Genomic DNA, 16,640 nt, shown 5'->3' with positions numbered 1-16,640 from the left:
GTTGGCCTTTCTAATTAGCACTGTATATACTCGTGTAAATGTCAAATTTTTTGGGCCAAAAATGGGGGTGTTGACTTTTGCACGGATCAACCTTTGACCTCATGAAGTGCCTGCATCATTCAAGGCGTCGAAAGGGCCAATGGCCAGGATTGGGTGGTAAGTCCATGGTTGGGGCATTGGGAGTTCAGATAGGCGGGTGGCCAGGGGAGGATCCATGGTTGGTAACTCAAATGGATGGGCGGCTGGGGGTTCGGAAGAGCATGAGGCTGGGCAAGGATCCATGGTTGGGAGCTCAAATGGGTGGGAAGCCAGGGCGTCGGGAGTTCAGATGGGCAGGCAGCCAGGGTGTAAGGTGTTCAGATGGGTGGGTGGCCATGGTGTCGGGAATTTGGATGGGTGGGCAGCAGGGGCATGGAGGGCAGTTGGGGACAAAAATAGGAGGCATCAACTTTTACACGGATCAAACAAAAACACCTTTTTTTGGGGCCTCAGAAGTCAGTGGGGGATGTTGACTATTACAAGTGGATTCCAAGAGTATATATGGTAGTTTAATCAAAGCAGTTGGAGAGAAAGACAACAATGAGACAAATATAGCCATGAAATGCAGCTTAGAGCTTTGATGAAACTTAAAGTTGGTATCTCTGAGTTAATATTACAGAGAGATAACTTCAATGCAAAACTGACCAGATCTAATGCAACTAGAAAATGTAATTATCTGAAATTGTTAGATTCACCTTTGAATCTCAAACACTGTATCCCAGGTGGAAGACAAGGCATTCTTCATCAAATTTGTAGTGGGCTTCATTGGAACAGAGTAGGAGGCCAGAAAAAGATAATACAGGGAACGGGATGGACAATTTTGGGCTCACAAATACGGACAGATGTTCTGAAAAGTGATCACTCAATCTGCAACTGGCTTCTGCAGTGCAAAGGATCCTATCAAGTGCAAAAATATGTCTTTGTTTTGTTTTATCACTTTGTTTTTGGGTAATAGGGTAACTAAAAAAAAATGTAAAAATTAATGTTAACTTCAACTGAATAGGATGACTGGATTTTATTTTTACTTTGTGAGAAATAGATACTGCAAATAATAAATTGCTTTTAATCAACTGGACATCCAATAAAACAGTTATTTTGCATCTTTAGGAAAATCTGTTGCAGTAAGTGTACTTTCCTGACTTATCTGTTGATGGGATGTTTCCATATTTTGTGAAACGCGAAAGTCTACAGATACTGTGATTGTAGTAAAAAAGCACAGAAAGACTGGAGAAAGTCAGCAGATCTTGCAGCATCCATAGGAGGGAAAGATAAATTACTGGCGTTTTGATGTTGTAGAAAGGCTCGGCCCCAAATCATCTGAAATATATCTTTTTCTCCAGGGGTGCAGTGCTAATTTTTAAGAGCCAAGCTCACCAAAAACGGTGACAAGGAGGTGCCGGATCTGCCCCCTGAGGTGTCGGAGCTGCCCCCTGAGGTGCCTGGAGCTGCCCCCTGAGGTGCCTGGAGCTGCCCCCTGAGGTGCCAGAGCCTCCCCTTAAGGTGCAGGAGTGACACTCCGGTGAGGTCTGGCAGCACTGCACTCCTATAAACACTACGAATCCAGCTGAGTTCCTCCAGCATTTACTGTGTTTTTTTTCCCATATTTTATGCCTTCCAGTATTAATTTTCTTTGAATTTCAAACAATGATATTTTTAAATGCCCTTTGTTGAAACTCAACTTAAGAAGTTTCAAAATATTTGCCTTACTATTTATTTTACATTTTCTATGTATGTAAAGAACTGAAACCCAAAGAAATAAAAATTAAACCAATCTCACCAAAAATGTTAGAAACAGCTGAACAGCTGTTAGTGGAAGACCTTTATAATCGGGTTAAAGTGAAGATTGATGACAGCGGCAAATTCAACACACCCTGTATCATGGACATCCAGCATATTCTGATGCAGAAAATGGAGGCACCCATGGAGCTAATAAATGAGGTGTGGCCCAGTATCTTCATTGGTGAAAAGTAAGTGGAAACGTAATGGTGGAGTGAATATGTTATCATGGTCTGTGGATGCACCCAATCCAACTACCAATTTAATTTGCCTATTGTTCTTTCAAACATTGATTGCCATATTGTATATTTTAGAGAAGGATTATTTTCTGTTGTGAAAAATTTTGAGAAGATCTGTAGAAGAAAATTTAGTAATCAAGTTGAGATCTTGCAGTTGTGTTCCCTTATACATGTCGCACAGGTATTACAGCATCGAGAGAACTATATTTTGCACTTTGATTTCAAAGTTGATTTGGATGTTAGTTCTGTGCTGGAGAGAGAGAGAAAGAGGCTTGTGCATCTGAGATTTCATTAAATCCATTAGAGCAGAAATCACCAAAATGTCTTAAAAGTCTTTGTTGAGCTGTTTCTTTTTTTTTTCATAATACCATGTTGGAAATGTTTAGTTGGAGAAATGATTTCTTAATCCTAGACCACTAAGCCCCCACTATGCCATATGCTGTGGGATTGTGCCAGCTGTATTTGAATGGTGGTTTCAGGAGGAATGCAGATGAGCAGTGATATGCTCAGTATTTAAAATAAACAATGAATCAATCCTGTATTATTTGAAGTCTCCTTGATTAAAGCAATTAATATAAATACGTTGCAGAAAATGTAGATTCCCAAGAATTAGCCCTCTACCACAAAGTTTTAGTTCTAACATGCCCTCCAATTTTCTCTTTCTCTCTGAGAATTTTTTCTCTGAGAGAGATGATAGACAGGTAGCAAGGAGACACAAGTTGAGGGGTTGGGCGAGGGTGCATGGAATGATCAGGACTAGAAGTTGAGTGAAAGCTTAGCAATCATCAGATAATGGGAAAAATTATGGGTGTCCTGAGCTGTCAATACAGGTTTAGGCAGGCTGCCCACCCCATAGGTCAGAGGCAGTTGGCAGACTGATGGTCATTCCTCCTTGACCTATACAGGGCTGAATAATAACTGCACCTCACCAACGAGTTGATTCTGTTACTAATAAATCTTTGCATTCCACTGCAAGTAGCCCAAATATCTTCTTCCACATCTGTAAGATCATTATCTGAACTTCCCAGACTGGCTTCAGCTGTTTTGTTTACTTTAATAGATGGACCAAGATGTCAGTACATCACCTCAGGCAAGGTCATGCTTTAATTAAAATGAGCATCTTTTGCATCCTAAGGATTGCGTTTTTTCCTATGTTTCAGCAGTTGCTTCTTTTCTGTTTTACTAAAACATCCATTTCAATCAAATGTCTAGTGCAGCTACATTCCAGAGTATAACACTTGCCCTGTCAAGATATTGCACAAGCACTGTATTTTTAAACTAAAATCAAAACCTATCTTGACTTAGGCAGGCCACAAAGTGTGTCAACAGGGAACAACAGTAAGCTGCTGAGACGTCTGTCATTTAAAAAGCTATTGTGCCAAGGAAATGCACTTGTATGCTCTAATTATTTAGACATACATCATGGTAACAGGGCCTTCCAATTCATGAAAACCCAGGTCACTGGTGCTGTAATAGCATTGCTCTATCCACTAGGCTAACCTTGCCATCCAATTATATTTTATATTATCTTTTTTCCTTGCTCATGGTCCTGGGAAATAAGGACAGACTTTAACTTTGTTTATGCAGGAGCGCAGCTGTGAATAAGAGTCGGTTGAAACGACTGGGAATCACACACATCCTTAATGCTGCCCATGGTACAGGGGTGTACACTTCAAAAGCTTTTTACATGGGAATGGAGATTGAGTACCTTGGAATTGAAGCTGAAGACTTCCCAGACTTTGACTTGTCCAAATATTTCCGTAAAGCTGCAGAGTTTGTGGATGAAGCACTTTTGACATGCAGAGGTAAGCAATGATTCACATACGAGGAGTCAAGAAAATGGGAGCAGGACGAGGGCACCTGGTCCCTCAAGCCTACTCTAATATGGGTGATCTTCCACAGGCAGCTCTACTTCTCCCCTACCCCTAAATTCCCTTAACTTTAAAAAATTGATCACTTAAACATTAATTACCAGGCTTTTTCTACCAAGGTTGTGAGTCAAGAACTATAGCGGGTGGGTTAAGGGTGAAAGGTAAAATTATTTAAGGGAACTGGAGGAACTTCTTCATGCAGAGTGGTGAGATTGTGGAACAAGCTTCCAGCTGAAATGGTGAATGTTGGTTTAATTTTGCAATTTAAGAAAAATTTAGATGGGTATATGGGTGGGAGTGGTACAGAGGGCTATGATTGGGTGCAGGTAATTTGGACTAGCAGAAATAATAGGTGGGCTGAAAGGCTTGTTTCAGTGCTATAATATTCTGTGGTTCTAATGTGCTAGCCTCCACAACTCTGGGGAAGAGGGAGGAGTCACGTGATGGAGTAATGGCCGGTCGGGGAACTCCAGCCCACTCCGGAAAAGTTTAAGAAAAACACAGAAAACACAAAGGCACAAACACAGAAATTAAAATAAAGGGAAAGTAAAGGTGGGAAGAAAATGGCAGCGAAGAAAGAAAAGTTGAAAGCAACGGGAAGAAGAGAAGAAGAAAAGACATCGGAAGAAGAAGGTGAAGGCCTTACCTGTCCGAGGAGGCCTGCCGCGGAGAGAGAAGCCCGCTCCCTCAGGTCAGTCGAAGTCCCGAGCTCGGGACTACAAAAATGGCTTGCAGAGCCAAGTAAAAGTGCGCAACCCCTCACGCATGCGCGATGCGCAAGACAAAAAAAAACACTGACGGGAGGACGGACCAGCTGAGGAGTCGATCTCCACAGCTGAGAATAACAGCTACAACACAACAGCAAGAAGAGAACATAGAAAACAACGAGACAGGAAAGAAGAGAGTAAAAAGAAATCAAGGAAACAACAGATGACCAACCCAGAGGAAGAGGAAGAACATAGAGAAATGGAAGAAGAAGGGAAGGGCAAGACAATGGATATATTTTTTTTTAAAGAATATATGGAATCAGTAAAAGAATGGCAATCACAAGAATTTAGTGAAATAAAAAAAAGAATTAAAAGTACAGAAGAAAAAATGAATAGATTAGAGATGGTCACGTCAGATATAGGAAAGAGAGTGGACAAGGTGGAAGAACGAGAAACAGCTGTAGAAATGGAAGTAGAGGACTTAAAAAAGAAATTAGAAGAATCTAATAAAAAAGTTAAAGAAACACAAGAGCTGTTAGCTCAGAAGATAGATATAATGGAAAATTATAATAGAAGAAATAATATAAAGATAGTGGGCCTTAAGGAAGATGAAGAAGGCAAGAATATGAGAGAATTTATAAAAGATTGGATCCCCAGGGTCCTAGGAAGACCAGAATTACAAGAAGAAATGGAAATAGAAAGGGCACATAGAACATTAGCCCCTAAACCACAGCCACAACAAAAATCAAGATCCATTTTAGTAAAATTCCTAAGATATACAACAAGAGAAAATATATTGGAGAAAGCAATGAAGAAAATAAGAGAAGACAAAAAGCCACTGGAATACAAAGGTCAAAAAAAAATTTTCTATCCAGATATAAGTTTTGAACTCCTGCAGAAGAGGAAGGAGTTTAATACAGCAAAAGCGATCCTATGGAAAAAAGGATATAAATTTATGCTGAAGTACCCAGCGGTATTTAAAATAGTTATTCCAGGGCAGTAAACAGGCTATTCTCGGATCCGGAGGAAGCACGAAAATTTGTAGAACAACTACAAAACAGACAGAGAGATAAAGACATGTAACGAGAGCAAAAATGACCACGAACTATATGTATGTGTGTATATGGGTACACACATATATATATATATATATATAGTGTGTGTGTGTGTGTGTGTGTGTGTGTGTGTGTACGTATATATGTGTGTACATGAGTGTATCTGTATTTATAAGAAAATATATAGAGTATAGATAAGAATTAATAAGGGAAAGAAAGGGAAGAGAGGAAGTAAGGAGGGAATTAAGAGAGTGACCTTTGTTATATATGAAAATTAAAATCTTTTCTTGGGGGGCTGGGTGGGGAGGAGTTACGGTCACTGCGAAATCAGTTGATGCTTGCGAGTGAATTCGCAAATCCAAATGGAGAGGGGAGATGTGGTTGCCTGACAAGGGATAAAGGGCAACACAGGAAGGGGAGGGGATAGTGGGGTTAAAGAAATTTTAGATAGGAGAATAAGGGAAATGTTTGATGTTTTAGAAATGTTGTCTTATAAAGTGTTCAAAACAAGAAAGCTGAAATGGATAAGAAGGAAAGGTGATGATGAGGAAACGGAAAGGAAAAATAAACAAAGTATGAAATGGCTTTGTTGAACTATATGACTTTAAATATTAACGGAATACATAACCAAATCAAAAGGAAGAAACTGCTAAATTTACTGAAAAGAGAAAAAATTGATATAGCATTCGTGCAAGAAACACACTTAACTGAAGTGGAGCACAAGAAATTAAAGAGAGATTGGATAGGACATGTAACAGCAGCGTCATATAATTCAAAAGCTAGAGGATTAGCTATATTAATCAGTAAAAATGTACCAATTAAAATAGAAGAGGAAATAATAGATCCAGCAGGGAGATATGTAATGATAAAATGTCAGATGTACTCGGAGTTTTGGAATTTACTCAATGTATATTCACCTAACGAAGAAGATCAAAAATTTATGCAAGATATTTTTTTGAAGATAGCAGACACGCAAGGGAACATACTAATAGGAGAGGATTTCAACCTTAATTTGGATTCAAACATGGATAAAACTGGGAAAAAAATTAACAGAAAGAACAAAGTAACCAAATTTATAATTAAATCGATGCGCTAATAGGAAGGATAAACTGTATTAAAATTAACATTTTCCCAAGGATACAATACCTATTTCAGGCATTGCCAATACACTTGACAGAGAAATTCTTCAAGGAGTTAAACAAAATAATAAGGAAATTTTTATGAAAAGGGGGGAAACCGAGGATAGCACTAGATAAATTAACAGAATGGTATAAACAAGGAGGCTTACAACTGCCAAACTTTAAAAATTATTATAGAGCCGCACAATTAAGATACCTATCAGATTTTTATCAAACAAGGGAAAAGCCAGATTGGACTAGATTAGAACTAGATAAAATAGGGGAGAAGATACCCGAACATATATAAATGGGATGAAAAATTGGTACAACATAGGAATTCTCCAGTATTACATCATCTGCTCAATATTTGGAAGAAGATTCATGTAGAGAGGAATAAAACAAATTACCAACTACCAAAACTAATACTGACGCAAAATCAGCTAATCCCTTTTACAATAGATAACCTTTCCTTTAGAGAATGGGAGAAAAAAGGGATCAAAAGAATAGAAAATTGCTTTTCAGGAAATAAATTATTATCCTTTGAACAAATGAAGGATAAATATAACATAACTCACGATATAGTGTTGGCATACTACCAACTGAAATCCTACTTGAAGGACAAATTGGGAAGCAGTCTGAGATTACCAGAGGGAAGTAATTTTTAATATGTGATTACAGACACAATGATAATCAAAAAATTTGTAACAAACATGTATATTAAACTGCAAGAAAAGGAGTATGAGGAAACAAATGGTAAAACTAAACAAAAATGGGAACAAGATCTAAACATAAAGATAAAGAAGGAAACATGGGAGAAGTTATGCTCAGGAACTATGAGAAATACAATAAATACGAGGTTACGTATGATACAGTATAACTGGACACACAGGCTATATATTACACCTCAAAAGTTAAATAAATGGGACCCAACAGTATCTGACAGATGTTTTCGCTGTAAAAAGGAAATGGGAACAACAATTCATGCAATTTGGACATGTGAGAAAGTGAGAACATTTTGGGAAGATCTAAACCAGATATTAAATAAAATCACAAAAAGCAATATACCAAAAAACCCAGAGATCTTCCTCCTAAGTAACATAAAAAATAAAGAATTTGGACTTGATTTGGATGGTGCACAAAAAAGATTTGTTAGGATAGCCCTAGCTGTAGCAAAAAAATGTATTATGTCAGCCTGGAAATTAGAAGATAACTTGAGAATACAACAATGGTATATAGAAATGAATAAATGTATTCCATTAGAAAAAATAACATATAATTTAAGAAATAATATTACAATATTTGAACAAATATGAGAGCCATACATGAAACACAATAGAGAAAACCTACCGGGGACATCTACCACCTAAAATGACAGAAGGAGAAGGGAATGAAAAGAATTGACTCAGTGGAATTTCTTGTTTATTTTTATTGAGTGACAACATTGTTTGACGGGTTTAATGTATCTTGGATTCTGAACTTTAAATGAAAGGGAGGGGAGGTAGGGAGGGTGGAATGGGAGGAGGGGGGGGGAGAAAACGACACTGTATATATTTGAAAAGGAAAATGAATGTATCTTGATCAATGTGGTTTATAGTGTGAAAAATAAAAAAAATTAAAAAAACTCTGGGGAAGAAGAAATGTTTGTGTTCCTTAATTTTAAATGAGAGGCCCCTTACCTTAAAAGTATGTACCCTCATTTAAGACACTCCTATTGGTGAAAACATCTTGGCAGCTACTCTGTCAAGCCCCCTCAGTATCTTGTGTATTTCAAAAAGACCACCACTCATTCTTTTAAACTCTAAGGAACACAGGCCTGCCTTGATAGAATAATCCTGGAATTAACCTGGTAAATCTTTTTTCGACTACCTTCAACATTATTACATTCTTTGTTACGAAAGGGGTACCAAAACTAACCTCACCACCCCTCCTTTACAGCTGTAATTCTAAAATCCAGTCCCTTTGCATTAAGGGCAATATGCCATTTACCTTCTTAACTGCTGAGCAGTTGCCTGCTAACATTTTGTTATTCTTGGATTAGAACACCTAGATGTAAATGGATGTTGATGGTTGGTGTGAACCTGCTGGACCAACTTATAATGGGCACACATTCATGTGTTTGGTCTTTTATTATTCCTTACCAAATATTCTTTAAGCTACATTATTCCTTCTCCTATTCATTAATAAATGCTTCATCACTGTCTTTGATAAATATCATGTAGATCTCAATGCTTCCTTCCTTAAACCAAAAACGTTTTTCTGTCATTGGTTCCCATATGGAGATGAAATAAGAGGTGAAAGGTAAAATAGATCAAAAGAACGGTAAAGGGATAAAAGTTGACGCAGACAATAACTCTTTTTTTTCTTTTCCATAGGTAAGGTTTTGGTTTGCAGTGTAATGGGAACCAGTCGATCAGCAGCTCTTGTGGCAGCTTACCTTATGATTTTTCACCATATGACAATTATGAAGGCTTTAATAACACTGCGGAGAAAACGTCCAATCTATCCAAATGAGGGGTTCATAAAGCAGCTTAGGGAACTAAATGAGACTCTTTTGGATGAGCGTAGCCAATGCCACCTTGAAGATGATGATGAGACGCACAGCCAATGTTCGATCATTGAAGCAAAAGCTCATTCTACATCTGTGGCTGAAGAGGAGACACAAAGCATCATGGGGGCTCAGGCCCATTCTATCATGGTGGAAGAGGAAGATTCATCCAGTTTAATTGCTGGCAGCCTCCTGAGTTCTGTTGCAAAGTCCAGTGTTGCTTCCAAAAATACATTAATTGATGAAGAGGAAGAGGAAAGGATCTATAAAGAGTGGAGAGCAAAGCAAGGTTTGTCAGCAACAGAACATACTAACAAACCAGGAGAGGAGAGACTCAAACTCCCTGAAGATTCTGAGAAAGACAACAATGCAGATTGGCTCATAAGAGAATGGCAGAGTAAAAATGAAAAGTTTCAAATGAATCCAAATTTGCAATGCACAAACAACGATGAAGGAGATGTAGAGTCCCTCATTGCAAGAAGCAGACATACTGCCGGTGAACAAGATGGCACAGAGAGTGTTAATAGTATTGACTGTGAGTTTTCCCAACAATATTTAGAAGAATATTTAAATAAGCAACACAGAGCTCGGAATGATTCCTTATCTACTGAGGCCAGCACCTGGGACATGTGGGATGAACGATTGCTTGAGATTAGCAAGAGAGCTGCAAGGGGTGATGACAGCAGCATGGCTTCTTTCAGCTGGGCTGGAAAGAGGAGAGACCCAGATGAAGAAAGTTCTGTTTGCTCAGACTCAAGCTCCATGTTCAACTTCTGCAAGAACAACAAAGACAAGCTGACTCCTCTGGAAAGGTGGCAAATCAAACGGATACAATTTGGATGGAACAAAAAAGATCTGAAAGCAGATGAGAATAAAACTGAAGCAAGTAGAGAGGAGGAAGGGGAGGGGGAGAGAAATTCTCTTGCTGATGTTAACCTTACAGCCTATCAGAGCTGGAAGTTGAGACATCAAAAAAAGCTGGGCAATCAAAACAAAATTGAGGTGATCAATTTGGCAAAAGATGAAGATATTACATCGAAGAGAACACAACAAAGACGTACTGAGCTCTTGGAGCGCTGCAAGCGTACATTGGAAGAGAGCAGGTCCATATCTGAATGTGAGACAGGAAGTTCCATGGGCAGAAGCATCCCACTCTCTCTGTTCTGGTCCAAAATACCTGACACGAGCCTCAGTGACGAAAGTGCATCTGTGTTAAGCATGCAGAGTGGTGGATCTTCAATGTCCAAAGCCAGGACCGCCTCAACCACAACAGTTCCTATGCTTCCTTTGCAAGTTAATCCTGATGCTAGTGTTTCACTCTCAAGTGTGCAGGATTGGATTGCTTCAGTGGTGAGTGAACAAATTGCAATTAAGCAAAGTGAGATCATGAATGCTGCAGTGCCATTGTACAAAAACAGTCAGCTCCAGCCAACTGTAAGATGCAACGAAGATGACAAAAGCTCACACCTCAGTATACAAAGTGGTCACTCCCTGCATCGATCCAGAGCAGATACACAGTCTATCCTGTCATGCAGCAGCCTGTCAAGCTTCAAGTCTGAAGGCTTGCAGTCAAAAGAGGTTATAAAAACAAGCACACCTCTGTACAGCTTGTTTGCAGATGAAATTAATCTTCAAAAGTTAGACTATATGAATAAAGAGATTAAAAATGAGATGGAAGATAAAATGGATGCATACAAAAGAGAAAAAGTTACTGCTGACAATAAACGCAGCACTTTATTTAAAAAGAAAAAGAAGTATGAAAGAGAAGATAAGGATTTGGTACAGACAAATTCAGCATTTTCTCCTTGTTCGGGTCTAGATAAGTTTGACGTAAAATCTAATATCTCAGGGTATTCCTTAGGCTCAAGTATTCCAGACCCAACTTGCAATATTCATAAATGGCTTAATGATGTCAAGGATGAATCTGTTAACAATACAAGATATGACTCAATTAAGAAAAATGAAACAAAGCCCATTCAGGCTTCCTACCTCCATGATCGTGGAAGTGAGTCAATGTTAAAATTTCCTTTCAATGCTGCAGAAGGATCAGATTTGCATTTTACGAGAGACGATTTAAAGCTTTCATCAAGACACTCAGGAGAATATACACCGATCCATGTTTCCTCTTCCTATAAATCAAAGGAAGTTGATAATAAAAGTAAGCTGAAATATTGCATTCCTTCATCTGATTTGGAATACTCTACTTTCTCCAGACCACTGGCTGATGAAGCAGGCAGTTCCAGAGAATCCTATTCTGGAAGGTCCTTCATGGAGATGCAGACTCCATGTCTAAGTGATAATATGTTGCCATCTGACCAGCCAGCAACCCACCTTATCCCCAGGAGATCTCGGTTACATAGCCCAGAGACAGAAATAAATGGTGATTTGATGGAGATCCATGCAAAGAGAAAATTTAAGCAGAATTGTGCATCTGCAGGAGAACAGGCCAGTGGAAAAATTAATGATCGTGATCTTGAGAATCCTACAGCAAAGAAAGGGTTGAAGACTGCATCAAAAAACACCAGTGATGAAGAAGATGACAAGATTATAGCTGCTTGGAGGAATCATCTGCCAATTCGAGTCAAGGATAAAAAAAAGTATCAAAATGAATAAATGCAATAATCATTGGTATGATAAAAATAATAAATAAGAGTATGCCAGTGCAGGCATAAGATGCCAGTGCAGAAGCATCTGTGTATTGTCCATGCCCAATATGTTCCCAACCCACCAGATTTTAACTGGAAACAAAGTGGAGACAAATCCATTTTAACAGCAGTAAAAACAAGGATCAAGGTCAAAGCATTTTGGGTTTTCTTAAAAAAAAATCCCTTGTGATCACATCTGACCAACACATAAACAATGAGTTCCTGACACCAGTGATTTCCACAATTCTGGTATTGTGATGCTATGGTGGAAATTTCGATGGACCCTGATAGTAACCTATTGGTGGTAATCCACTTCCAATTTTTAATTTCTCTCCTCCCCAACCCCCACCACTGATCATGAATTCAGTTCTCATCATGTAAATTAGGCTCAAGAATGAAAATCTCTAAAACTCACACTCCAAAGAGCTAGGCTATTGGCTTCCCAATTCAGCCGAAATAGCCATGATTTCTGCATGAGATAAACCCTCTCGAAAGCACTCCAAATGGTATTTCTTAATTTGTTCCCTTTTTTTTGCCATAGAATGATTTTCACACTGTTTACACTTATAAAGAAAGTGAAATTCTTCCAGATGGCAGGAATGAAGCAGATACAGTTCTATTTCCTTCAACGTTCTCATCCATCTGCTGTTTTACCACAAGATTCAGCGAGGTTCACAAATGAAAGTTGGGATCTTGTTGGGAAATAGTGAAGCCTCTGCGGGGGGGGGGGTGAAGGGATCAAACAAACAAACTTTTCTCTGTAAAAGAATGGGAAAGTAGGAATAAAGTATAAATCTGTCTATGGTCTAACTAAAATTGTCAGTTCAGTCCTGTAAGGATTATGAACTGTTGATAACTTGACATCGGGAAGTAAAATCATCTCTGGCATTGTTCCTTCAGCAGGTGCCAGTGAATTGCTATTTCACATCCAAAAGCCAGTCATAATCAGCATTTTGGTTATATTTAAGGTTGCCGTTGCCATTCTTGTGTCAAGGGATGAAGAAGTTGAGCAAAGCCTCATTCCCTGTTACCATGTCATCTTTGTGGTTTCATCCTGAAGTGACTTCACCGATTTTAATGGTTGGCAAAGTTGTCCCTGTTTAGAGGGACGAGTTATTCGTCATGTTTGTTGGAACAAGACAATAAGGAGAGGGAGATTGAGTGATGTGATTCTATTCCGAAATCCCTTTCAGTGCTTGACCTGAAGTTAATTTGCAAGGTGCTCAGTTCCAGTCCTTTGTGATGGCAATAGGACAGGTTGGGAGCTTGTTATCCCTGCTCCAGGATCAGAGCTCGGTCATTCAAGAGTGAACTGAGAAGATGGCATTTTTTCTGCCAAATACGAGGGAACGAGACCTGAAACAACTTTATTGTGGCCATTCCGGTTCTTATTTCTTTTGAACTGAGTTGACAGGTAGAATGGACATGGACAGCACGCAATAATATTTCCCCGCTCTGGCCACATTCCGGATCGACACAACCAGTTGGCAGAGAGCGGCACCAGGGGAATCTTCCGCGACCGCTCCTTGGGACCCGGCGGCGGTGGCAACTCCACTCAGGCCCCAACTCTGGCGTCATGAGATATGATGGCGCCGCTGGGCCGTGGCCCGCCCGGGGTGGGGGTGGGGCGCGCGCTGGTGTTGGCGCTGGGCCGTGGCCCGCCCGGGGTGGGGGTGGGGGTGGGGCGCGCGCTGGTGTTGGCGCTGGGCCGCGGCCCGCAGGGACGTGCGCTGGCGCCGAGGCCGCAGCAGATTCCCCGGACCGTCTAATGGTCGTTTCCTCACTGACACTGAACGAGAGCGAACAGGGGATGAGTCAATATTTCTCTTCAGGTCTGGCTCCTGGAGAAAGGTCAATGTCCTTTGACCTTCCAACTTCCGCAGCTGAGGAACTGGCGACTAATTAACCTCCATCCTCTGGGAGGTGCTGCTGATCTGAATGCATCTGGCTGCAAGGATCCTGTCCTTCCCCTTCAGAGCTTTTCTCACTCAGCCCGTTGAAAAATAAATGCAAACATGGAATAAATATGTTGTGATATTTACAGGTGCAGTCATTAAATAACCATAGCTTTCTCAAGCAGAAAATTGAAATGTCTATGGAGAACTGAAAAAAAAGTTGACCCAGAGAATTTTAATGGCTTTTGAGATATTTTTTGGATCAGATCCACCACGATGCTAAAAGCAAACTCTACCATGGCTGTCGCTCCTGGGGTAAGAACCCCGATTAAGGCTGAAGGTGGATTTTAAAGGATTGTCAGTGTCAGATTTAATTTTCCTTCCTTCATTGGCTGTGAACTTGAGAGTCCGATGCATTCCTACGTTTTGAGTCATAAGCAAGTTAGATCAGCTGAAGATCGGCTGCTTTTCTTTTAAATTGTAGGGAGTTTGTGAACCAAGAGGGATCTTGCAGCAATCCACGGTTATCATTACTGATATTATAATATAATTGTATTTAAATTCACCAGCATCTGTAGTGGGAGTTCATCTCAGGCCTTTGGATCAATAGTTCAGATTTTTGGATGCTTGCCTAGTAATTATGCCATTGTATTTCCACACTATTTGGGATTTCCTTTTCAATTAATGCGATTGAAAGTTTCAATGATTTGTAAAAGTGAATATTTATTCATCTATCTTCTTATATTTATTATCTCTTTTTCTGTCATAGAACTTTAGAACATTACAGCAAAGAAAAACAACCCATTCGACCCTTCCAGTCTGTGCCGACCAATAAAACTAGCTCGTCCCACTGACCTACTCTCATTCCATAATCCTCCAGTTTACTCCTATCCAATTTATCCTATTTATTTTTTAAAACTCAAGATTGAATCTGCATTCACTACGTCAGATGACAGCTCATTCCACCTTCCTACCACTATCTGAGTGAAAAACTTCCCCAAAATGTTCCCCTTATACCTCTTCCCTTTCAGCCTAAAAGAATGACCTCTTGTATTTATCTCCCCTAATCAAAGTGGAAACATTTTACTTACATCTAATCTGTCTATACCCCTCTTAATCTTACAAATCTCTATCAAGTCTCCCCCCATTCTTCTTTGTTCCAAGGAGTATAGTCCAAACCTGTTTAATCTTTCCCGGTAACGTAACTCCTGAAGACCCGGCAACATCTTAGTAAATCTTCTCTGCACTCTTTCAATCTTATCGCTATCCTTCCTGCTGCTGGGCGACCAGAAATGCACACAATATTCTCAGTGAGGCCTCATCAATGACTTGAATAACTGCAACATAACATACCAACTTCTATCCTCAATACTTTGATTTATAAAAGCTAAGATGCCAAAAGCATGGCATATTATAGTAATTTAATTTATTGTAGACTGTGCATCTTAATTAGCTGTGTGGCTTCAGCAAATCAGAATTTCAGTCCATCTGCACATTGTTCTTGGGTATTTGACATTATGCTCTCATAATCAATGTGTCATTTGTGGAACTTGCTGTGTTTTGCAGGACAAAAGAAGAAATTGACAGAACAGAGACAAGATAGTGAAAGGTTGCACTAATTTTATTCACCCAGAGATTATAAAGTTTTGCAAGGAGATAGTCTGCCCTTTTGATGGGAGGAAGAAGGCTGGAAATGCTCCCCCCAACCAGGTAGGAAATATGTCAGACCTATAAATGGCTGAGTAAAGGACTATAGAATGCTACAGCACAGAAAACAGGCCATTCAGCCCTCTATTCTGTGTCAAAGCATCATTCCATTAATCCCACTGACCTGCACCCATTCTAGACCTCTCCCATCCATGTATCTCTCCAATTTATTCTTAAAACTTAAGAACAATCCCACATTTACCATGTTAGATGGCAGCTTGTTTCACAATCCCACCACTCTGAGCGAAGAAGTTCCCCCTAAACCTTACCCCTTTCACCCTAAAGCCATGTTTTCTCATATTTATCTTTCCTAATCTAAGTGGAAAGGGTCTACTCACATTTACTCTGTCTGTACCCTCATAATTTTGTAAACCTCTATCAAATCTCCCCTCATTCTTCTACACTCCAAGGAATAAAGTCCAAACCAGTTCAATGTTTCCCTGTAACTCAACACCTGACGACCCAGCAACATCCTAGTAAATCTTCACTGCACTCTTTCAATCTTACTGATATCCTTCCTGTAGTTAGGTGACCAGAACTCCACACAGTACTCCAAATTTGGCCTTACCAATGTCTTATACAACCTCACCATAACATCCCAACTCCTCTACTCAATACTTTGATTTATAAAGACCAAGATGCCAAAAGCTTTCTTTACAACCCAGGGAATTCTGTATCTGTATTCCCAGATCCCTCTGTTCTTCCTCACTCCTCAGTGCCTGACCATTTACTGTGTATGTCCTACCTTGGTTTGTCCTTCCAAAATACAAAAGGTAAACAAGGAGTCTGCAGATGCTAGAGAACTAAAGCAATTTAGAAAAGTGCTGGAGCTACTCAGCAGGTCACACAGCATCCACGGAAAGCAATAGGCAGTTGACATTTTGGACCTGAGCTCTTCTTGAAGATTAGTTGCTAAATGAATTCGGTTGGCTTTTCCTAGAACTCTTCAAGTATCTAATTTTAATTTTTAAAGTTCTTTAAATTTGTTAGAGCCTGGAGTGAAAGTGGTGCCAAGTGCTTAAGGACATCAAGCGTCATTGATA

The 16,640-nt window shown here is 39.6% G+C and overlaps 1 protein-coding gene across 3 annotated transcripts in view; it reads left to right on the top strand.

Annotated features, from left to right (window-relative positions):
- dusp27 (dual specificity phosphatase 27) overlaps positions 1 to 12,149 on the top strand; it is a 68,676-nt gene extending 56,527 nt beyond the window's left edge. For all 3 annotated transcript variants that reach the window (XM_069888512.1, XM_069888511.1, XM_069888513.1), the window contains 3 exons: positions 1,778 to 2,006; positions 3,642 to 3,859; positions 9,178 to 12,149. In XM_069888512.1, the coding sequence (XP_069744613.1) occupies positions 1,778 to 2,006; positions 3,642 to 3,859; positions 9,178 to 11,963 (3,233 nt within the window). In that variant the 3' untranslated portion in view covers positions 11,964 to 12,149. The remainder of the gene's footprint in view (positions 1 to 1,777; positions 2,007 to 3,641; positions 3,860 to 9,177) is intronic.
- The last annotated feature ends 4,491 nt before the right edge of the window (positions 12,150 to 16,640 follow it).

The sequence above is a fragment of the Narcine bancroftii genome, chromosome 7 (assembly GCF_036971445.1).
Source record: "Narcine bancroftii isolate sNarBan1 chromosome 7, sNarBan1.hap1, whole genome shotgun sequence".
In the NCBI taxonomy this organism is placed as follows: domain Eukaryota; kingdom Metazoa; phylum Chordata; class Chondrichthyes; order Torpediniformes; family Narcinidae; genus Narcine; species Narcine bancroftii.
This window is presented reverse-complemented; position numbering and strand designations above follow the sequence as displayed.